At 38.5% G+C, this 25584-nt stretch overlaps 1 protein-coding gene across 2 annotated transcripts in view; it reads left to right on the top strand.

Moving 5' to 3' along the window:
- HAO1 (hydroxyacid oxidase 1) overlaps positions 1-25584 on the top strand; it is a 58267-nt gene that overhangs the window by 12986 nt on the left and 19697 nt on the right. For both annotated transcript variants that reach the window (XM_003252528.3, XM_012510270.2), the window contains exons 3-4: positions 13401-13656; positions 21489-21664. In XM_003252528.3, coding sequence (XP_003252576.1) covers positions 13401-13656; positions 21489-21664 — 432 coding nt within the window. The remainder of the gene's footprint in view (positions 1-13400; positions 13657-21488; positions 21665-25584) is intronic.

Raw genomic sequence — 25584 nt, 5'->3', positions numbered from 1 at the left:
TACTTAATCAACATTTTAATAGTTGTAAATCTTATAATATTTAAGCTGTTTTATAAGTGCCTCCACTTATAATGGCACATCCATTTGAAACTCTAGCAGATCATTTTTATTTATTTTTTTTGAATTTTTTTCTTTATATTCTTTAAAGAAGAATACAAAATTATTTCTATGAATATTTAACATATTGAAGGAAATAGCAATAATAAATATAAATGCTAACACATATAAAATAGGTGGTATCATTAGGCTAAATTTTAGTCTTCCAGAATAAGTAGAACATCTCTGACCTCTCAAATATCCAATTAATAAAATGCTTACTATACCATTTGGTGCTTTAAGAACATTACCAGGGAAACCTCTCAGGTTTTATGCATAGTAGCTATAATAAAATTTTCCTTCATCTTTCGTGGAGCTACTTGAGATTCTTTTCTCCCTTTAAACATGAGAAATCAAAAAGAAAGAGAAAAAAAGGATTAAATATTCATTTATCCTTTTGCTTCTGACTTGTTATGTGGACAAGTGCCACATGAGGGAGTGCTGGGACCTCATATCAAGAAAAATTAAAACCTACCTAATGCGTTCCAGGAATGTTCAGCATATTAGCAAATTCTTATTAAACTGTCAAAAAAAAAAAAGTTTTAAAAGAAATTCCAGCCCCTGGATGCAATTAGAGGCTACCACACAGGATTTGATGGGCCATAAAACCATTAAATCTAAACACTTTCTTTTTGAGCCTAAAAGGCCAGAACATTCCAAAGTGAAGTTTTGGGACTCAGCTATGACTTGACCACCTATTAAGATGCAGGTGGAACAGATTGCAGAGTAACACAAAGAGCCACACAGACCCCAGATGACTGCGTTAGGGTGTAGGTGAGAGTTTTAGCTGCGGAATTTTCTGGATTTTCCAAGATTAAGTGGTCAACCTTCACGTTGAGTGAAAGCCCATTCAACAGGAAAAATTGTCATTTCCTTTGCTCCAAACCCAAACGGTGTATTTTTTGAAAGCTTTATTGATTTATATATTTATGTGTTGTGCTAGGTGACCGACTAGATATATGTTTCAGCATACCTACCAGGAAAATATCCCCATTATTCTCAATTTTACCTGATCCAGGCAAAGCACTGGACTTGCTTTAAGGACAGTTTTTACTCTTTCTGAAGTGGAGTGCCTGTCATTTATCAGGTGCAATGCTTGGACTTTATGTTCTTGTGATTAATCCTTACAGGAGGCCTGTGAAGTAATTCTCATTCTGTTTGACAGTAGAGAAGAAGGAAGCCCTTGACCAAGGTCTAGTGCCAGTAACTGTGGTGATGGGGTTTGAACCTAAGTCTATTTCACTCTAAAGTGTAACCAAATTTTATGTTTTAGGCTTACTTTTCTAACAATAAAAAGTCAGTGACATGCTCTTTCTGTGTGTAAGCACTCACACACACACACACACACAAACACACATCCATATTAAATATGCTTATATATGTATTAAAAGATTATTGACATTTGATAGATATACATATACTAAAATGTATAATTCATGGCTAAAGCATTTTCATATAAACAGTGGCTTCAGTGTTAAAATCACTTTGCAATGAAACAAGATTGTTAATTAAAACACCTATTAAAAATTAGAATCTAGCTATATTAAAGACAGTCATCAAATGGTATGATTTCTAGGATTTTGCACCAAAATTTAAGCTATTGGGTGGCTTCGTTGAGAGCATGAGACTGCTTCTTCTCAGAATTATTAATGTGCCTGATGACATTAAACTGTGACAGTGAAACAAGTCAGAGGCTCACGTGTGTATCCCAACACTGAAGTTGTTAAACACTGGGAAGCGGGTTGAAGTTGTTGTGTGCAAACTCAATACTCCTTAAAACCATTATTTAAAGACCTATCACTGCGTTGTGGTCTCCATATGATCTGCCATTTATGCCAGGACTTGACAGTTCAGTAACGTGACAGAATAATAACACAGGAATCACTACGGTAGAGCTAAAGTTTTAGTTTATTGCAGAGTTCTGCCCTAGAAATACAGTGAAAACAAGGAAGGGAGAGCTAAGATGTCCCTGAGACTAATTGTTCCTTGAAAATATTTTCATAAGTAAAAAAGAGGTCTAGAGGTGTAGTGGCAGTGTGGTCACTAAGATTATACAGCTCCAGATTCGTTCAATGGACCATGATGAAAGCACTGGAATGATTAAGTCTGGTTTCCTGGTCTTTCTTGGCAGTGTTTAAATTGGTTCAGTTCCATAAATTGTAAATTAAGATTTGTTTGACAACTTTTAAGTATTTCATGCATAATTGTAGTTGAAGGTTTGTTCTTCTTTTAGATCACTGACTTCAGAACTTTATTTTTCTGGTTAATCTCATTTGTAATTTTAGACATCCATAAAACAATGTTGACTGCATCTATATGATGGTAGATCCTCTGTGAAGACCTGTATGATGGTAGTTCCCCTGTGAAGATAGGATGACACACTCAATGGACATTATGGTGCACAGTTATACAAACACTTCACTATGACAGGCCCTGAGTTTTGAACCACACAACTGCTTGGTACTTGGTCATTGCATATTTTCCCCATTACGTAATGACTTCCTGTGCAGATGACAAAATGCGTTTTCTCAACAAAATTATTTTCAGAGCAGCTGTTTTGATGACTAAGTTTTGTAGGAGCTTTTTAATCAAATGCACCTAAGAAAACCCCAACACTTTAGGCCCTTTGAACATATTAGACTTTTTTACTTCCTCTTTCCTCTTTTTCCTTAAAACCATAATTTGGAAACTTGACTCTGCCTTCCCATAAAAGAGAGTTATTTTCAAAGAAATTATTTGGGTCTGAATTAACATGTTGCTTAATTTTTCTGTTTGAATCTAGGTATATGATTAGTCCCACATGAATTGACATTCCAAATAATTTACTCTCATTGATAACTAATATTTTCTATTTCCCTCTATTGTTTTGTGGTGGTGGTGGCTGTGGATGAACATCATTCTCAAATATATTATAATTCCCTTCCTCATCAAGCCCAGCATGATAAACTTCAGTTTTGCCTGATGGTTCTTCATCTTATTTCTGTGTGTAAGATTGTTGGACCTGACATTAAACATTTGGAAACTATCTTATAATTGATAAATTGTGCTTTCTCAGCTTTGAGTAAGTGCTCTCTTCTTCATCTTATACCATTTTATTTTTCTTTGTCATTCACTTCCGCTTCTGATCTGAGACCTAGGAAGCTGGATAAATCCCAGATAAGCAAGCTAAACAAAGAAACAACAACAACAACAAAAACAAAAACAAAAACACAACCCAAACTAAACCAAACCAAAACCATGAGATAATGGTTAAGTGTACTGAGGGGCCATCATGCGAACACAGTTTAATTCCTTGGCTTTAAAACTAATAAGAGAAGAATGCATAAACAAATGTGGCAAATGTACCTGTGACCCTCTCCAGAGGGTGCCAGCAGAGAAGAAAGGCAGATTTATCAGCAGGGCATGGCTGGCCATTGACAAACCATGGGACAACCACTACCAACTTCACTGCCATTGCTGCATATTTCCCTCCCATTTTCAATGAGCCCCAACTTTGCTCACGACATCACACATATTCTACTAATTTGGATGAGTCCTTTTGAAAGAAAATATCTACCTCATGGTTCTCAAAGTATGGTCCTTGGAACATCAGCGTCAGCAGGACTCTGGAGCTTGTTAGAAATGCAGATCTTAGGTCCCACTACAGACCTACTGAGTCAGAATCTGAATTTTGTTAACATACCATTTGATTCCTCAAAGATTGAGAAGCTCTGGTCAGAGCCTGGGATGAAAGTTCCTGTTGGTTCCAAGCCAGAGGTATAGTTCAGGTCTTCACACATGACAGTATTAGATGTAGATGGATATTTTTCCCTTCTGAAGACCTTCAAGGTCTTCTGAGAGCCTATTAAGTTTAGAATGACTGCCTGAAATGAGTGAGAAGTCACAGGGAGACTCTAGATAACTGAGAGATGTGTTCACAGTAGTCTTTGTAAAAACCTGGGATGGGCAGGCTTAGTATCCAGGCCCCTAAAATGTATGTACACAGTGGATTTCCTATTTTTGCTTCTTCACATCCAGATTACCTGGATCAGAAATAAATGTTTTCATTAAGGCTTGATGTGACAAACAAACAAAACAAAACTCTGCCAAGCTCTAGAAGAACAATTGCATTTCCCAGCCACAGGGAGAATGCTGCCAGTTTATGCTGTTTTCTAAAGCTATTTATCTGTCCTAGCTCATTTAAATCACTATACATTGGAGTTTAGGATTTGTGTCAACCCCAGAGGTAGCTGCATTCATACCTGGTGTATTCTTTTAAATCTCAGCAGTTGATTGTAAGTTCCATAGTATAGGAAATTTAGCCAACCCTCTATTGAATGGCAGTTTAGAAAGGTCGAGCTACACTTACCTTATGTCAGGTTATTGCAGACCCTTGTGGCATTTTTCCACCCTAGGACATGTGGTTTAACTCTAATAGAAATCTTTTTTTTTTTTTTTTTTTTTGTGAGTAAAGGAAATTTAATTGAAATACAATCACCCCCCTATTGCTTTTTATTTTATTTTATTTTATTTTATTTATTTTTATTTATTTATTTTTATTATAATTTAGGTTTTAGGGTACATGTGCACAATGTGCAGGTTTGTTACATATGTATCCATGTGCCATGTTGATTTCCTGTACCCATTAACTTGTCATTTAGCATTAGGTATATCTCCTAATGCTGTCCCTCCCCCCTCCCCCTACCCCACAATCTAATAGAAATCTTTATTATGGATGGGTCTGAGATTAACTTCATTTTTTTAAAAAACAGAAATCATTCCACTGGCCGTAGCTCATTTTTTGAGATGGAGTGGGGGGAATGGATGATAGTAAACAAGGATATTAATCTCACTTATTTTTATATCATTATATTTATAGTTACCTTGCAAATGGAAGAGTAGAGAAACCAAAAACATATACTGGGAACTTTACAATTTTTCTTCCAAGTATTATTGATTGATGTTTGGACTATGCAAGTGCTGCCAGCCCCTTAGACTCACTCTGCAGCTCCCCCCATGGAAATTTGTAAACAGGTTAGGGTGGGGATAGGGAAAAGCATGTTCTTGTTTCACTTCTTGGATTATTTGTTCCAGGCTCTCCAAAGTAATGTGTACCTTGGGAATGCAGAAATTATCTCCTTAGATATTCTCTCCCTATGTATGTCCTCACAGGGAGTTCTTGGAATTGGAGAAGATTCCACTCTCCTTTAGGAGCTTTCACCATAAAGGTATTGAGCACTGGACACGATATTTGCAAGGGAAAAGAGGAATGGGTCTCTTGAGCATCAAAATCATTGTAGAAGAATCTCCAAAGTGTTTTTCAAAATGTCTGTACTAACTTACATTCCTGCCATCAATGGGTTCCGTTTTTTCCACAAGGGGTTCCCTTTTCTTTGCATCCTCACCAACACTTGTTATCATTGGTGTTTTTGATAATAACCATTCTAACAGTTGGAGGTGATACTTCATTATGATTTTAATTTAAATTTTCCTGATAATTAGTGGTACTGAGCTTCTTTCATATATCTATTGGCCATTTATATCTCTTCTTTTGAGAAATGTCCGTTCAGATCCTTTGCCCATTTCTTTTTCTTTTTCAACTTTTATTTTAGAATCAGGGAGCACATGTGCAGGTTTGTTACAAAGATATATTGCATGATGCTGAGGTTTGGAGTGCAAATGAATCCATCACCTAGGTAGTGACCATAGTTCCCAACAGGTAGTTTTTTTCAGCCCTTTTCCCCCTCCCAACCCTACTGTTGTATTCCCCAGCATCTATTGTTACCATTTTTTTGACCATGTGTATCCAATGTTCAGCTTCCATTTATAAGTGACAACATGTGGTATTTGGTTTTTGGTTACTACATTAATTCACTTAGGATATTGATTTCTCCAGCTGCATCCATGTTGGTGCAAAGGACATGATTTTGTTCTTTTTTATGGCTACATAGTATTCCATGGTGTATATGTACCACATTTTAAAAATTCAGTCCACCATTGAGGGGCATCTGGATAGATTCCATGTCTTTGCTGTTGTGAATAGTGCTGTGATGAACATGCAGGTGCATGTGTCTCTTTGGTAGAATGATTTATTGTCCTTTGGGAATATATCCAGTTAGTGGGATTGCTGGGTCGAATGGTAGAAAAACTCTCAGTTCTTTGAGAAATCTCCAAACTGCTCTCCATAGTGGCTTATTTAATTTACATTCCCTACAGCAGTGTATCAGCCTTCTCTTTTCTCCACAGCCTCACCAACATAGTATTTTTTGAATTTTTAACAAAAGTAATTCTGACTGATATGGGTTGATATATCATTGTGGTTTTGATTTGCATTTCTTTGATGATTAGAGATGATGAGCATCATTTTCATATATTTATCAGCCTTTTGTATGTCTTTGTTTGAGAAGTGTCTGCACATGTCCTTTGCCCACTTTTTAATGGGGTTATCTGTTTTGTCTTGTTGATTTGTTTAAGTTTCTTATAGATTCTGGATATTAGACCTTTGTTGGATGCATAGTATGCAAATATTTTCTCCAATTTTGTAGGTTGCCTGTTGACTCCTTTGATTGTTTCTCTTGCTGTCCTTTGCCTATTTTTTAATTGGGTTATTTGTTTTCTTGCTATTGAGTTGTTTGAGTTCCTTATATTTTTTTTCATATTAGCACTCGTTAGATACATGCTTTACAAATATTTTCTCCCAATCCCTGGGTTGTCTTTTGATTCTGTTAATTGTTTTCTTTGCTATGCAGAGACATTTTAGTTTCATACAATTCCTCAAAAAACTAAAAATAGAATTGCCATATGATCCAGCAATTCTACTTCTGGATATTTGTTGAAAGGAATTGAAATCAGTATGTTGAAGAGATATCTGCACTTCTATGTTCATTATAGCATTATTCACAATAGTCAAGATATGCCATCAACCTAAGTATCCATTGACAGATGAATGGATAAAGAATGGGGTGTATATACACAAAGGAATACTATTCAGCCTTTAAAAAGTGGAAAATTCTGTAACAACATGGATGGACAAATATTATATGATCTCACTTATATGTGGAATTTAAAAAGTTCGGTCTCACAGAAACAGATCGTAAAAAGGTGGCTACCAGAGGCTGGGAGAGGAAGGAAAAGAATGAGGAAAGTGATATATTGATCAAATTTGTACAAAGTTTCAGTGCAACTGGAGTAATAGGTTTTAGTGACCTATTGTACTGCATGGTGACCACAGTTAATAGTAATATATTGTATATTTTAAAATTACTAAAAGAATAGGTATTTCATGTTCTCCCTACAAAAAAATGATAAGTTGGTGTATTAGTCCGCTTTCACACTGCTATAAAGAACTGCCCGAGACTAAGTAATTTATAAACAAAAGAGGTTTAATGGCTCACAGTTCTGCATGGCTGGGAAGGCCTCAGGAAGCTTCCAATCACGGTGAAAGGGAAAGCAGGTATGTCTTACATGGTGGCAGGTAAGAGAGCCTGTGTGTGAGGTGAAGGGGGAAGGGCCCCTTATAAAACCATCAGATCTCGCGTAAGCTCACTCACTAGCATGAGAACAGCATGGAGGAAATCACCCCTATGATCCAATCACCTCTTTCCCTCAACACATGGGGATTATAGTTCTCTCCCTTGGTGCGTGGGATTACAATTTGAGATGAGATTTGGGTAGGGACACAAAGCCAAACCTTATCAGTTGGTGAGGTGATGAATATGGTCATTAGCTTGTCTAAATTTGTCTGCAATGTATACATAGATCAAAACATCACATTGTACCCCATTAACATGTGCAATTACTATTTTCCAATTAAAAATAAATATAAATAAATTAAAAATAATTGCAAAGGAAAGCTGGCTGTGGAGAAGATTAATAAATAATGACATTAAGAAATCCAGGTCCTTGGCAAAATTAGAAAAATATACAAAGCTATCCAGGACTTATTTTTCCAAATGCATTAGGCATCCTCTCACCTAACACGTTACAATTGCATGGCTTCAGAGATTCACAGAACACGTTCAGAAACATTGCCCCAGTAGATGATCTTGCACTGCTATGAAGTGGGCGGAACAGCTGTGGCTATAGCAATTGTGCAGATAGAATGTACTTCATGGATGGCAAGACTGGGACTGTAGGACAGGCTCTCAATCCATTCTACCCTGTTGTTGTTCTGAAATGAAAGTTTTATCTCCCAGTTTATATATGTAGCCTTATCTTTGATGCTTCAATACCTGAGACCTGGCCAGTGTCCCTTTTAGTGATTGTATGTGTGTGTGTGTCATATGCAATTTCCTTATAGCAATGGCATAATGTATCACTGTTTAATTAAAGAAGAGAAAGAAATGCTAAACATACGAATAAAGTCTGAATATATCTGTATCATTAAAAGTGTAGGTGTCTATCTTTGAAGATATGTCTCAAGGATGATGAAAGAGTCAGTAAGTAAAAGTAAGAGAAGAGAGTCCTGGGATTTCATACAAGATCAGTGTTACTTGATGCTGTAGGCTCCTAGATATTTAATCTTTAGGATATACCAAGTATTACAAAAGCCAAGATTTTTAGATTTGGATTAACATTAGGGAACCTCATTCTGGGCAAGAGCCAGGCTTTGCCTTTATGTTAATATGACCTCAGCTGTTAGCTCCATTTTGCCAGGCATCATAAAACTGCAACACATATCATTGGAATCTTCCGTTACAGTCTAATACATAGCCACACATTGGGAGCAAGAATGAAAGCCAACCCCTGTCCTTTGCAAAATGCAATCAGTCGGTGCCTCCTTTGGGAGCAGGGGTTCAGAATTTCACTGTGGACAATGGACAAGGAGAGTAAAAGGGCTTAAAACATTCGTGCTTTCAAGCTGTAGACTAGGATAACTATCATTAGAACTTTTTGATGAAGTCTGACCATGCTACGTCATTTGTAAAATTTTGAAGCTTGTAAGTATTATCCCAAAACGAGCAGTGTGAGCTCAAAGGGTTTATCATTGTCTCTCAGGCAAAGGTAATATTTGAATTATTTAGCAAAGGACTTTGAGCAGTTGGAAGAGATACTCAGCTGCTGGTCTGTAGTGCTCTAACAGGGTGGATGCCCCCCGCTCTGCCAGGCACTGATGTTTAAGTTGCTGGATTGTGAGGAAGCCTGGGGATTCCTTGGGGAGAAAAGGAAGTGATGACATATTGAAGCACAATGACGTATTGAAGAGACTCGGGGGCTGGGGTGATTAACTTCAGAGCCATGGCTATTTACCAATTGGAGTGTAAGTACTTTAATATTTTAACAAACATAATTGCCATTCTGGTATGTACCAACTTCATCTCAGATCTGTCCTTAAGAAATAGGCAAATTCTTTATTGCCTCTCTGAATGGTTCGTATAAATTCCCAGGCTCCCTCAGCTCATTCTAACATAAAACTGTATTAAAAATAATGAATGTAATTCATCAATAATTTTCCTTTGTCATAGCAAATAGTCACAAGTGGATTGAGATCAGAGTGATCACTCATATTTGTTCTGGGGAGAAGGGAGCCTGCTATTTTGCTCCTCTGTTTTCTCCTAGGACTAGTATCTTAGCTTCAAATGATAATAATACCTTAGCACAGACTCTGATATTCCTCTTACATGCAGGAGCATTCTCTTGGAATAATTTTGGGGACCCCAATTCAAAATTTCAGCAATGTATGATTTAATTATTGGAAAATAATCACTGAGCAGCAATAACTCCAGCAGTTACTTGTATCAAGGTAGAATCAGGAAATAGATGGTATGGACCAGACTTGCTTCTCTCTAAATATGCATACCCAAGGGATTTGGGTAAAATGTTTGTGACGGCTGACATTTCCTGCAAGTCAGATGGTTTAAGAGAAGTAGAAATTATGTGTGTTTTGCAGCATTTTGGTAATCTGTGTGGAGTGTCTGTAGATACTTCTTATGAGTTCAAGGGAATCCTTTTGTGGATTTTGATGTTCCTATTGGCAGAGCTGCTGCTCGACTATATGATGTCTTTGTATTAACTACAAAAACATGCCCTATCATCTGAGTGATTCTCTCTGCCAGACCCCTTTGTGCATCCACATTCTGCACCTCCAGTATACGGAGGACCTTCCCACTGGATTCTAAGATTTCATGCCTTCCCAATGCATGGCAGTGTCTCTCATGCACATGGCAAACCTACTCTCTTGGATGTCACTGCCCTGAAATATTGAGGGAGTACATTTATCTATGCATGGTACCAGGGAGTCATTTAGGCATGTAGGGAGTCTAGAAAGATCATTGCCCTGGGAGAGTCGTCAGCCACGCTGAGTTCTCCTACTTTGTTGCTCATTTCTGTGTGACCTTAGGTAACATCCTCTTCAGGACTTTTTTTTTTTGACAAGGAGTCTCGCTCTGTCATCCAGCCTGGAGTGCAGTGGTGTGATCTCGGCTCACTGCAACCTCCACCTCCTGGGTTCAAGCAATCCTAGTGCTTCAGTCTCCTGAGTAGCTGGGATTACAGACATGCGCCACTATGCCCAGCTAATATTTGTATTTTTAGTAGAGACAGGGTTTTCCCATGTTGATCAGGCTGGTCTCGAACTCCTGACCTCAAGGGATCTGCCTATCTTGGCCTACCAAAGTGCTGGGATTACAGACGTGAGCCAGCAAGCCTGGCCAGGACATAATTTCTTTCAGGTGAATTGATTGTTAGAGGATTTTGATCCAAGCAATCAATGTCCCTTGGTGTTCCTTTCAAACAGCAGTAAGTGACCTGAATTTATTTTCCACATTTCCAGATCTTAATGAAAATCAGACAATGGTCTAGTTGTTCATTTGTGTTGTTACTTAATAAAATGTGGGTTTTAGACAATATTTTGCCAGTCATGAATTCCTATAGAAGAAATTCCCAAAGGAACTCTTTGGGAGAGCAGACTAGTGGTCTATAGACATGATCACCAACTCAGATCTCCCGTAGCTAACCACTGACTGGGAGGACATGTGTGAGAAACATCTTCGAAGGCATTGAAGAATTAACATTTATCAAAAACAAAATCCATTTTATTACATTTGAACTTAGACCTTCACTATCTAATGGCTATGGTACTATTTAAATGTCAAAGTGTGGTCTAGCATCAGCCCCATCTGGTTAGAAACGCAAACTCTTGGGCCACATCTCAGACTTACTGGACCAGAAGCTCTGTGGGTGGGACCCAGAAATCTGTGTTTCATTTGCCCTCCAGGAATTGTCCTGCTAAAGTCTGAGAATCATGCAAGCTTTTTAACCTCTCATTGTGGCTTTATAAGCAGCAACTCACTGGATTCCCATCAACATCCTATGAGTGTCATTTGGACAACTATATTTATACCCATTTGATGCATGGTGGGCACGCAGATGAGTCAAATGACTTGGAGGAATAGAGTTTTACGTAATATACTTTTATATATTTATACTTTTAATATATTTATACTTTAAAACAGATTTGACTGTTTTATATATTGCATATAAACATTATATCAGTTTCTCCTCCACTAAGGCTGACTCCAATTTTACTACCAAGTTTTGAAAGAGAGCTTACCTATCACCATGTTCTTTCCAGTACCCTCTAAAACTATTAGTTAGATGATTCTATTTAATTTTCCATTTATTTGCCCATTTCTTGCTACCTCTCCCCCCAAAATGTAACTGCTACCTTGCTCAAAAGGATGTGTCTACTTGGGATATCTAGCACACACGTTTTATGAGATTTTAAAAGACAACATAAATGGTAAACTATATATTTAAAAATTTTGAAAGATAAAATTTTAAAATTAAGAAGGAAGAAAAAAAATTAAACTAACCCCATAATTCTCCCATCCATCATTAGCATGTAGTTTGTTTAGATTCATCTACCAGTAAGTACAATTGTACAAATTTGGTATCATGTAATACATGTCATTTTGTAAACTTTTTTCTTTCCTTAATATATCTATATATTGTAAACATTTTTCTATGTCTATATTATTTTAAAATTGTAATACCCAGGGTTCTCCAGAGAAACAGAATTAATAGGATCTCCCTCTTGGAGATTTCTCATCTTTTTCTCTCTCTATAGATACAGATAGATACATACATAAGTCTCTCTCTCTATCTCTATCTATCTTTATCTCTAAAACACCTATCCATAGATAGACATTTTCAGGAATTGGCTCATACGTTTGTGGGAGCTTGCAAGTTCAAATGTGCAGAGTAGGTGGGCAACTAGGTGGGCAAGCTACCAGGGAAATGTTGATGTTGCAGCTCCAGTCTGAAGGCAGGCTCCTTGCAGAATTCTTCTTTTTCTTAGCAGTCTTTCTTCCCCTTTCTCTTCCTCTTCCCCTTCTCCTTCCCCTTCCCCTTCTCCTTCCCCTTCCCCTTCTCCTTCTCCTTCCTCTTCTTCTTCTCCTTCACAGACTTATTTTTAAGGCCTTGAACTGATTAGATAAGACCCACTCACATTATGAGGGATACTCTGCTTTACTTATAGTCTACTAATCAAAATGCTAATCTTATCTAAAAAACACCTTCATAGCAGCATTCAGACATGTTTCACCAAATATCTGGGCACCATGGTTTAGCATATTGACACAGAAAATTGATTATCATAATAATATTAATTATTTTTTTTTGAGATGTAGTTTCACTCTTGTCACCCAGGCTGGAGCACAGTGGTGCAATCTCAGCTCACCGCAACCTCTGCCTCCTAGGTTCAAGGGATTCTCCTGCCTCAGCCTCCCGAGTAGCTGGGACTACAGGCGCCCACCACCACGCCCGGTTAATTTTGTATTTTTTTAGTAGAGATGGGGTTTCACCACATTGATCAGGCTGTTCTTGAACTCCTGACCTCAGGTGATTCACCTGCCTCAGCCTCCCAAAGTGCTGGGATTACAGGCGTGAGCCACCGTGCCCAGCAATAATCTTAATTTTAATGGGTGTGTTTATTTCATTTTATATATGAACTACAATTTAACCAATCCCCTAAGGCTGGATGTTCAGGTTCTTAATCTTTTTTGCCCGTATTTACAGATACCCTTGACTATTGGACTCATTTTGTTCTTCAGGAGAAATACACAAAGTGTGGAAAGAAATGTATATTTCCAATCATTGGAAAATAAATACTGAGCAGCAATAACTCCAGTAGCCACTTGTATCAGAGGAGGTAAAATCAGGAAATAGACGGTATGGGCCAGACTTACTTCTCTCTTTAAAAGATTTGACTTGATATTGCCAAATTGCCCTTCTAGATAGATGTCTTTACTCATCCAACTACAATTCAAAGGCTTGGGAGAGTGAGCAATGCCAGGCCCGTCTTGATCATCCCTTTTCTTTCTCAGCCTGTCAGTCCCTGGGAACGGGCATGATGTTGAGTTCCTGGGCCACTTCCTCAATTGAAGAAGTGGCGGAAGCTGGTCCTGAGGCAGTTCGTTGGCTGCAACTGTATATCTACAAGGACCGAGAAGTCACCAAGAAGCTAGTGCGGCAAGCAGAGAAGACAGGCTACAAGGCCATATTTGTGACAGTGGACACACCTTACCTGGGCAACCGTCTCGATGATGTGCGTAACAGATTCAAGCTGCCACCACAACTCAGGTAACCATGATCATGTGGGTGCTGAGCTGAGGTGAAAGGGATCTTGACGGGGAATGTTAGGGTCTGGGTTCTACTGATAGCATCATTGCTAAATATCTGATTAATCTTCAGCTAATCATGTCCCTTTTGTAGACGTCACTTTTTTGAGCTACACAATAGAAACAGAAATGGCCTCTATAAAAGTCAAGTAAATTTTCAGACCAGAGTACATTAAGGGCTTTGGCTTTGGGAAGTATGAATTGCTATACAGATGGAAGATACTTAATCTTGCCCAAGCAACAGTTTATTATTATCATCCTGGTGCCCTATTTTTTTGTTAAAGTCAAAGAGCCACCTTTACCTTTTATTTTTAATTGTACATGGAACAGCTAAGGCTAAGAAGACTGAAGAAAGAGAAAATAATGGAGATTTAAAAAAGCCACATCTTTGATCCCCCATTGTCTACTTCTTCTTTCAGCAATATTCCTTTCACTGTGGTTCGTCCATGGGTCAAGATTCATTCATTCGTTCACTCAAATCCTTCATCTTAGCAAAAACAATATATCACATAATCTGATGTTGAACTATAATGGTTTCATTAGGTCATTCATTCACCCTGTCCAGAAGCAGTGAATTATTATCTCTTTCCTGGTAGTATTTTGGGATTACAATCGTCTTGAGTCAGTGCTGGAAACTGAGTGGAAGTCTCTGGGAAAGACCCACACCTCCTTAAGCTATACACCTCTTTTCCCCATCAGGATTTCCTTCCTTTAGTTTCCACCAAAATGTGCTCTTGGATTTTTCATATGAATTTATAATGTCCCTGAGGCCTATAAGTATTTGAAAAGGGATCAGAATCTTAGTTTTAATGGAGGACATCTTTATGATGGACTACTACAGCATCCATCAGAATATGTAAGACGAGGAGGAACGTCTTCCTGGGTTCCCAGATCTCATGCCACAGAGGCCCTTGCTTACTCTATGTTTGAACTGTATTTGAAAAAAAAAACAAAACAAAAAAAAACAAAACTAGGGCTAGCAAGATTGAAAAAAGATAAAAGACAAAAGAAGGCACATGTAAACATACTGTGTTTACTCTTCTAAAATGTTCAAAAACTGAAAGATCCAAAATCAAATTCATATTCCCCTGGAATTTCATATCTATTACAGTGACTGTGGAGTGTATCTCACCACAGAAGTTGGTGTAGAGTCTTGTATAAGTTTCTCATGGTTTTACTGTGTATGTGCCTATGTGAGAATAAACTACTGGGCATAAAATCTTGCTGTTGAGCCATGTGTGAATTAGCTGTGTGATGTTACCTCCCTGTTGCTACCAGGCTGGTTTAGGATCTTATTTCTGTATGTGGCACCAGGATTAGACCAATGACAGAAAAAGAAAGTGCTCTCCCTGCCAAACTTGCCAATAAAACTGTTCCACATATCCCAGACTCAGGGTTACCTAAACACCCTGTGTTTAAAGAGAACAAAAACAAAAGCCTCTGACATAGTCTTATTCCTTGCCAAGTTCGTCAGAAAGCTGATGGATTCAAATTCCCCCAATATGAAACGCGTATTTACATTATTTCTCTATTTTGACTACTTTTTTTTTTTTTTTAAAGACTTTCCAAATAGTTTCCCACTATCGAGGCTTCTTACAGGAAACATTCCTCATTATTTCCCCTTGGCCATTTGAAAAGGAATTTGTTCTTCCTTTTCCTCCATCTCTTAATACTACTACTACTAACAATAGTAACAACAATAATAAGTACAGTAGGTTTCTTTTTGTTTTGTTTTTAACTTAAGACATACTTTCTTGTTCTGGATACCAGAATGTGTTTCACAGAGGCATCCACTTAGATGGGGTGGGGATGACACAGTTGTTAATTCTGGCAGGTACCTCTTGCTTCTTCACTGCTGGGGCTACTCATTGAGTGCCAGGAAGGTTGATTTGCTTTCCCCCCTTTTCTTCTGCTCCTGGGCTCCTTCCCAGATGCTGTGACGGGCCATGAAACAAAGACCCTTTTCAGCTGTCGGTGTGCATAGAACTGGCTGCAGCTTCCTAGCTTGTCACATCTCCGGTCTGAAGATGATCAAATAATGAGCAACACATCCAGGTTATAGGGAACACGGGAAACACCCCGCAGCTGGGTGTACCCCAGCCCCTCAGAGTGCACATTGGTGGTGTTTGTCCTAGTGGACTTCGGAGTAGGCCAGTGCCTTCTGGTCAGTTCCTCAGTGGCCCACATTCAGCTCTTAAAGGCAGAGCACTTTAATGGGAGGTCCAGGCTTCCGCCTGAGGCCAAATACACCCAAAAAGCTCATCTGTTATAGCCTGATATGAAATCGGTTTCTTTCCGCAACTGACCTGACTCATAGAAGGTGAAGCCTGGCTTTTCATAAGTGAGGTTTGGCAGGCAAGGGAGGCAGGAAATCCAGAGGAGAATGAGCCTGTAAAGCATGGCTCCTTCCAGCCCTTGTTACTTCCTCTGCCCAAGTGTGGGGGAGTGTCCCGTCTCTTGGCATCTGGGCCCAGCAAGAGTTCAGAGGTTTGGTAGTCTCTACTTGGTCCATATGCAAAACACATGTATGTGTATACATTATTAATGGCACGGGGGTTCCTGAATCTGAGAGGGAGTAAGGAGACTTCTCATCTGCTCTTGGAAGAAGCAAGGAATGAAGCCAGTTCAGTAGACTGATTCCTGAGGCTTTGGGGCAGGAACTTTTTCTTTCTCTGTATCCCCACGGAGATGGTTCATTTACCCTGAATTAAGATTTGGCCCTTCAGTGCAGTGCCAAGGCAGTTTAAAGAGAAGAAAAGTAATTTCTGATCATTGACTAAGATCAAGGTAAATCATGACACTTACCCTTTCTATGATTTGCCAGTGACATGTTTTCTTAAGCCCAGAAGTGATTTATTGATCACAGCAGCCAGAATATATCACACTAAAACAGACCAGCCTGCCACTGTCTTCTCAGGTCTCTCATGATTAAAGTGGCCTGCTTTAAAGTAGACTCAATGTGAACAGGTCTCCATGACCTCTGCCTCACTGCGTGGCGCTCACATCCTCACCCACTCTTCCACTCTGGCTTCCCTGCCGTTCTTTCAATACGCCAGGCATGCTGGAACCCCGGAGCCTTTGCACTGGCTGTTCCCTCTGCCTGTAACAGTCATTTGCAGAATCAACGCATGAGTAATAGCCTCACTTCCATTGAATCTTGACATTAGGAATGGATATTCATGTCTCTATATTGGGAAACCACAATAAAAATTGATGGTAGAGATGCAAATATGAGCAAGATAACAGGGTGGGGGCAGAGGCAGGGGAGAGAGGTCAGTGGAGGACTTGGCACAGTAGCCTCTTAAATGGCACAATAGCCTCTTAAATTTTTGGTTGGGAAATCATTCACATCGATAAGTACGGCAGGACAAATATGTCCATGAATGAATCCCGGGAACCTGTTACTTTACGTGGCAAAAGGGACTTTGCAGATGTGATTAACTTAAGGGGCTTGAGATGGGAAGATTTTTCCTGTTTTATATCAGTAGTCTTGATATAATTAAAAGGGTCCTTATAAGAGGGAAGCAAGAGTGTCAGAGTCAGAGAAAGAGATGAAATGACAGATGTAGAGGTTGGAATGATGTGGTCAGGAACCACGGAAAGCATTGTGTATCTAGAAGCTGGAAAAGACAAGGGAATAGGGCTTCCCCTAGATTCTCCAGAAGAAATACAGCCCTATTGATATCTTGAGTTTAGTGCAGTGAGACTTGTTTTAGACTTCTGACATTTGGAACTGTAATGTAATACCTTCATGTTATTCTTATTGCTGTTGTAACAAATAACCACAAACATAGTTCTACTAATTTCCTTCTCAAGGTAGCTTCTCAATTTTGCCAACACTGGTTACCATACATACTTAAAGTTTCTTTTTGAATCTCTGAAAAATCACATCTCTCTTAATCTGCTCTACTTTTTTCTTGGCTTTGTATAGTGCTTATGTTCTGATACACTTTGTAATTTACTTATTGATTATGCTTACCATGGGCAGGGATTCTTAACTGTTTTATTTATTTATATATCTTAAACATTGAAAACACTGGCATGTAGTAGATGCCCAATAAGTAATTGTTGACTCAATCAATACAATGTACTAGAACGTACAAGATTTTCCCAATGTAACATAACTAGTAAGAGGCTGAACCAGGATTTGAACTCAAAATTCATTCCCTGAACCTTCTTCTAGCAGCCACATTGAGGAAGAAATTACCAGGGCTGTGTTCTCAACACAAGTGTTTTCCTAACCACAGAATTAAAGGCTGGTGGCCCATGTATCAGTGTCTGCATTTATGAGCCCCTCTTTCAATCTCTTTCTTTTCATATTGTGTTGATGCCGTAGCCTCTGTTGGTCATTTTATTTTTTCGTTTCCCAAGACAGAATTATGTGGCTTTATCTCTAATGTTGCATTATCAATACTTGTAATAAATAATATTAGTATTACTCAATATTCATGATTATTAGTGTTACTATTGGTTATTTAATAATGTTTAACTTACATTAGCAGTTGTTACTATTTTTATGATGCTAAATTACTAACAGCTAAAACAACTTCTATATTAAAAGGTATATTTGAGTGTCATTCAAGAGATAATGAGTACCTTACAAGGAAGAAATCTTGTTTCTTACCTTTGCGTCATTAAACAGATCAGGATTTGGAGAATTAAGCCCTAAGTAATAGGGTTATTATTTTGATCTCGCCCCTTTTTTTCCTTACGAAATGGAATACTTTGGTTATCAGAAGCCACTTTAAGCGTTTATATATATGTATGTCATAATCCGAATAAAAATAGCATTCATGGAGGTTTCTTTCGGAGCCCTTGGTAAAACACTCCATCGTGGGTCTCTGTCAAGATATCTGAAAACTTTTTCTTGGCTTCTGGCTTTGAACAAAGTTTCAGAGTAACAACAAGGCTTCATTGTGCACTGAAATTTCTGTAAGGCAACATTCATTCAAGTGTTGATCCGCATTTCACCATCCAAGAATAACAACAGTTATTTATATAATTTTATCCATGTTTCTGTTTTTTCCTATCCATCTCACCCTTTCACCCCACCCCTGCTGAAACACTGGAGCTTGTCTGGGATGGGGGTGGGGTGCCATGCAGACTATATACACATACAGATGTTTTTCTTTTTCTTTTCCTAGTCTTGCTATGGGATAGACAGACTGGACCTTTTCTTATTAACAATATTATTTAAAAGTTTGGAATTTATTATCATTTAATCATTTGTAAGTAATGAAATAGGTCGCCATGGTAAGGATGTGTTTATTGACCAGCGGTTAGCTTTATTCAAATTAGGGTGACCACAGAAGACCAAGGACTCTGATATAATGTACAACCCTAAGTGGTTTGATTTAAATAAAAAGAAAGTCCAGGCATTTCAGCTAAAATCCCCACCAAAGCCCAACGACTAGATGGGCATCCATATGACTTGATGAAATTTTCTATGATCTTAAATGGCCATCTGAGCCCGTGAAACTATAGGACTAACTATTCAATCCTTATTGAGAAAGCCTTGTTAATAGCTTGAATCGAGTTATATGGGATATGAATGTTCATATCTTTATGACAATATATGCCACCTAAGCTACATAACCAGCTATGTTAGCTAAAATACTCTGAAGTGTAAAAAATCATAGTTTTCTATTAAAAGAATTCATGGTTGTTAAAAATAATTTTTAAATAGTGTGCCTAGATTCTTCTAGTATAATATATAATTTTTTTTTTTTTTTGAGACGGAGTCTCGCTCTGTCACCCAGGCTGGAGTGCAGTGGCTGCAGTTGCTCACTGCAACCTCCGCCTCCTGGGTTCAAGCGATTCTCATGCCTCAGCCTCCCAAGTAGCTGAGATTACACGCGCCCACCACTATACCCGGCTAATTTTTTTGAATTTTTAGTAGAGACTGGGTTTCATCATGTTGGCCAGTCTCGTCTTGAACTCCCAACCTCAGGTGATCCGCCCACCTCGGCCTCCCAAAGTGCCGGGATTACAGGCATGAGCCATTGTGCCCAGCCGATATATAAATTTTTATATGGCTCCATGATCTTCTCTACATTTAATGACAGAACTGGTGGAGGGGAAGAAAGAGATAGGTCTAAGGCAGCGATCAATATACATACAACTATACTTTGACCAAAAAATAGGAGATTGACTGGCAGGGGAATTAACAGTATGCAGAAGAGCAAGGTGAGTCCAGTCACTGTCATTATTCAAAAACAGCCTTTCAGGAGAAGAAATTTGCAACTGAATTTGGGACTGTGGGCAGATAAGTCACAGGAATGATTCTATGGTGTATCCTGAAGTCATCCATCCAGCTAGGAGTCAGAGGTGCAGTCTGAAAAGACATTGCCTCTAGAGTGGGGAACTGCCAAAATCTAGCCAGTATATTAGGCCAAGATAAAAGACCTCAGGCACAGGGGAAGCCAGCTTCAGAGTCTTAGAGGTGAGTTAGAGAAATACTGGGCTAAGCTGGGTCAACAAAAATAGTCATACGGGAAGGAAGCAACTCAGTGGTACTTTGTCTCAGTTTGGGTTCTCCTAGAAGCAGGCTGTGAGCCTATGATTTCAGTGCAAGTAGTTCATAGGGAAGGTGAAGGGAATACTGCTAGAGGAGTAGGAAAGTGAGGCAAAGGAGGGAAGGCATTGAACAAACGGCATAATACCAAGACAGCTACAGTTGTGGGCAACTGAACCTTAGCCCTGCTGGAAAATTCTGGGAGCTTAGGCAGAATTTATCTCAGAGTTAGTCTACCTAAGGGTGAGGGAGCTGGGGTATTTACACTTCAACATCCCTAATGCTTCCAGTCTGCTGTGTGGGTGGTGACTCAGGCCCAGGAGCAAGAAAAAGCCACTGGCAGAGAAATGAAGGTATTGATAATTGAAAAGCTCATGTCCTTGTCAAACTTGTCTGGAAGATTAGAGAAGTTTGAGTCAGCAGACCGAGAAGTTCAGAGAGAACAACTAAAAAGGTGAGGGAAAGGCAAGAGGTGACAACTCATCTGCTGGGAAACACTCCCCACTTCTCCTATGCCCACCACCACCATCACTACTGCAATAGCAGGGCAAGAAGGAGTCTACAGGGGCAACAGACAGTCGTGTTAACACCTGTTACTGCAGTTCCAACCTCTTCTAGAATTTTCTACAAGGGCATTGGAAGGTTTCCTGAGGTCAGGTGCAATAGCCAGGAGGAAACTGAGATCTGAGCAAAGAGAATAGAATTAGGAACGAAGTCAAGGGACCCAGATTGGAGCTCAGATACTGCTATTAGCTCGTTCTATATTTGAGGCAATTCATTTTGTACCTCTGTTTTTATTTTCTATGGGAATCATGGAGTATCAATGTTACTAAGAGTCTTTTAAAGAAAAATTGTGATAATTTTGGCATACAAAACCCTTTGTCAATTATAATGCACCATAAAAATGCTTTTTTAGTTGTGATTAATTTGCATTGCTGGCTGAAAATAGTGTCAACTCTATCGTGTATATCCATAAACTGGCTTAAAAATGAGATGTTTGAATATGAACACTTTTTTTTTTCTTGAAACAGATTTGTTTGTGTAAACACAGCCTAAGATGTAAAATAAAATTTAGGTCGCTGATTAAGACCACTAGAGTATCACATTTAGTCTAGAGTTCTACATCAAAATATGGAAAATATGTGTGCAATTGACTTATAGAAGAATGAGGAGCAAACAGCCAATTTATTTGAAAAGGGTAACATTTTTCATTGAATGAATCATTGGAAAGATATTTCCAACTTTAGCAAATTTCTCATTTTATGCATTTCTTATTTTAGGATGAAAAATTTTGAAACCAGTACTTTATCATTTTCTCCTGAGGAAAATTTTGGAGATGATAGTGGACTTGCTGCATATGTGGCTAAAGCAATAGACCCATCTATCAGCTGGGAAGATATCAAATGGCTGAGAAGACTGACGTCATTGCCAATTGTTGCAAAGGGCATTTTGAGAGGTTCGTTTATTTCTCTACTTGAATTCATACTGACTTTATGATCCTTTGTGCATATGGTCATAATATTCTTAAAGGAAAATAACAAGGAAGAATTAACATGGAAATTGAGAGAGACATTCCAACTCTCAATTCTCTGTTTTCATGTTAGTGAGTAAATATTTCTTCATTCTTAGGTAATATTCTGAAGCAGAGCTAAACTCTCATGAACTAGAAAGTTAGCCTTTTCAAAGAATTGGGATGCCATTGCTTTATTTCAGAGCTGTTACTGAATCATGAAGCCTGGCAAGATCTTGGTAGAACGTCATGAATTCATTGCTTTACCTGAAAGCTACAACAGTTGCTCTCAGACCAAAGAGAAGCCCCAAGGAGATATTATGACAGACAGACTTGTTTTAAGAGCTTTTCCTCTTTTTCTTGTGCTCCCTCCAGTACAAATGGCTAGGACTAATTTTTGAGTGTGGCCAAACCCACATCACCTCTCTGAAGAGAATGGCTGACTAGTATGGTCAAATGCTCAATTATCAAGCCATGGGTAATAAGAAACTTAACTATTTCCTCCAACATCCCCATATATTCAGATCCCACAGGGAGGTACCAATGACTATAATAATTTTGGAGTGTAAATGTGTTTACCCACAAAAATGTTTTCTTGCCTTTGAAAACATTTTTTTTTAGTATGGTTATATAGATAACTGCCAAAAACTTTTTTTTTAACTGAAATGTTTGAGCAAATGACTTTAGGATGAGCGTCTGTCCATTAATGTATGTCTATTAAATGACTTTGAATCAAAACTTTTTCATGGATTTTACCTGAACATATCTGAGTCATGTGGTCCCTATTTATAAAGTTCTACCTCCTTTGACTATTTAATTTTATGTGTGAAGAAATGAGCTTATAAAAGTAAAATAAATAATCCCAGTGCAGCATTTAAGTAGTGGAGATATATATAAATCCAGATGTTCTTATTCTGTGCGTAAACAAATTAAATTAGTTTTTTCAATCGATATATAATATATATTAAAATTGATATATAATAGATATATTATATTATAGATTTAAATCGATATATAATACAGCATATAGTGATGTTTCAATACCTACAATGTATAGTAATCATATCAGGGTAATTAGCATATCCATCATCTCAAACATTATTCTGTACTTCTAAAAAAATTGTTCAGTTTCCTACTGATCATTGTACTAGTTCAAAATTTCTGTGGATTGTACTTCAATGAATATGTATTGGTTTGGTTTACAGACACCTTTAAACAATGGTTTCACTTCCTTTACTTGCATCCATGTTGTTATCCATGATTGCTAGTGCTACTTACTGTGGCCACATTCAACTGTGGGGACTAAATAATATTAACCTGAAGGTTCTGTGCCATTCATTTATTTATTCATTCATCCATTCTCTTATTCACTCACTCATTCATTCCATAAATATCATAATTACTGTGTGCTAAAATATTTTTATAAAATAAAATAATTTTAGATCCTTGGATAAAAAGACAAGTCTATTCTTGTAGGAGACAGATATATAAACAAGCATTTTGGGTGCAATAAAATGTTATATAGAAATCTATGCAATGTAAGGGCATGGCTTAAAAAAGAATATGGACAGGCCGGGCGCGGTGGCTCACGCTTGTAATCCCAGCACTTTGGGAGGCCGAGGCGGGCGGATCACGAGGTCAGGAGATCGAGACCACGGTGAAACCCCGTCTCTACTAAAAATACCAAAAAAAATTAGCCGGGCATGGTGGCGGGCGCCTGTAGTCCCAGCTACTCGGAGAGGCTGAGGCAGGAGAGTGGCGTGAACCCGAGAGGCAGAGCTTGCAGTGAGCCGAGATCGCACCACTGCACACTCCAGCCTGGGCAACAGAGCGAGACTCCATCTCAAAAAAAAAAAAAAAAAAAGCATATGGGCAATAATATGAGTGGGTTAGAAAACACTTTTCAGAATGAAAGATGATGCTTGAGTTTTGCCGTGATATCAAGCCAATAGACTCTACTTCAGACTGAAGTACTGGCAGAATAAAGCAATTATGCATAACAATTTATAAAACACGTAAGCCATTGAGAGAATTTAGACTTTAAAGTGGCTGAGAACCACTGAAGTGTCTTGATCAGAGAAGCAACCTCATCATATTAGCATTTTACAGAAATCATGCTTTGCACCATGGACCTGAAGGATGGAGGTGGCAAAATTGTGGTCAGGGAAGACATTTAGGAACTGTTGTTGCCCGGAAAAGAGATAATTGTAGAGATGACCTAGAGTAATGGCAGGGAGGGGACTGAGAAGGTATAATTATATTAGAAAATTAAGACAGTTAATCACAGAGATGGCCCAGGGGATCTGGCTTTAAAACACTAAGGAAGAATAAAATTTTAGTCTTATTCCATAATTATTTCAAATAAGGAACAAAGAAGGAGGTCATTTTATTTTTCAACCACCTTTTCAATTTAGGATTTCCAGTATATATCATTTTCTACAACTTTATTCCTTAAGATAGGATGCAAATCAATTGAATTAGATTTACTATCACACGTTATGTTGAAAAATATTTTGGTTTCCAGAACTTCATTCTGTTATCACTTTAGCTAGGACCACTGCCACCACCACCACCACCACCACCCCCACCACCGCCACTGCTACCACAACCTCCATTACCAGGACAACCACCAGCACTGCTACCACCACCACCGCTATCACCATCACCCCTCTCATCACCATCATCAACAATCCCATCACCACCATGACCACGACCACCACCACTGCCACCAAAACCACAACCTCCATCAACACCACCATTACCAGGAACAACCACCACCACTGCCACCACCACCACTGCTATCATCACCACCACCACCACCACTCCCATCGCTACTATGACCACCACCAGCACCAGCACCATCAACACCACCATTACCAAGACAACCACCACCACCTCCACCACCACCACCACTATCACCACTACCACCACCACCACTCCCATCACCACCATGGCTACCATGACCACCACTACCACCATCATCACCACCTCTCTTTTCTTCTCGTCCATATGGATTTCTGGCTTGTTTCTAAATATTTTTGTGACATTTTACACATAGTAGATAGCCCAAATATTTATTTACTGAACTTCTTGATGAAAACTATGAGTCTGTCTAATTAGAGAAAGCTCAAAAAGGAGATAAGGAGAGATGGGACATTTGACATTTAAAGGGAAATAACTTATTTATACATGTACAGTTTACATCGTCTACTTTTCTGTAACTATTTGGTTCTTTTATTTAACAAACAAGAATCATCTCTATGACAACAATTGCACCAAGTAACACATATGCTCAATCTGGATCGGAAGGAAGCGGTGGCAGGGCCAGTTCTGGGAAATCCAGTTTTCTCCATTTCACAGGTCCTCATCCAGAAATCACATGGATTGACTGAGAGTCACCCATCCTCTTTCATTTTCCTTTTTCAGAAAAGTGCAGATTATATTTTCAGGAACATGAAATCATGAGCAACTGTGAAGATCTAGACCAAACATCAGACTGTCTCGCCATTTTAATAATTGTATTTTAATGAATGCAAATTAGAATGGAAGATGTAATCTCTCACTGTGTGTGGTTAAACTGCCCTTAGAGAACTTTGACACAAGCTCCTAACATGTACTTGAGACAGAATTTGGTCATTGTCAGAACTCACACTAGCAAACAAATGGCTTTTTTGAGCAAAGCCATAGTGCCTTTGAGAGTTCTTTTCTTTTTCTTTTCATTGTTTTAAATTAGGCTGTCTCGCTTCTACTGTGGCTTTGTGTTTCTGAGAAACTCTTCTCTAGTCAGTTCTTCATATCCAGGCATACCTCGGAGACATCGTGGATTCAGTTCTGGAACACCACAATAAAGCCAGTCACATAATATT

Source organism: Nomascus leucogenys, chromosome 11, assembly GCF_006542625.1.
Source record: "Nomascus leucogenys isolate Asia chromosome 11, Asia_NLE_v1, whole genome shotgun sequence".
NCBI classification, from domain to species: Eukaryota; Metazoa; Chordata; class Mammalia; order Primates; family Hylobatidae; genus Nomascus; species Nomascus leucogenys.
The sequence above is the reverse complement of the archived record's forward strand: the minus strand, read 5'-3'. Positions and strand labels throughout refer to the sequence as shown.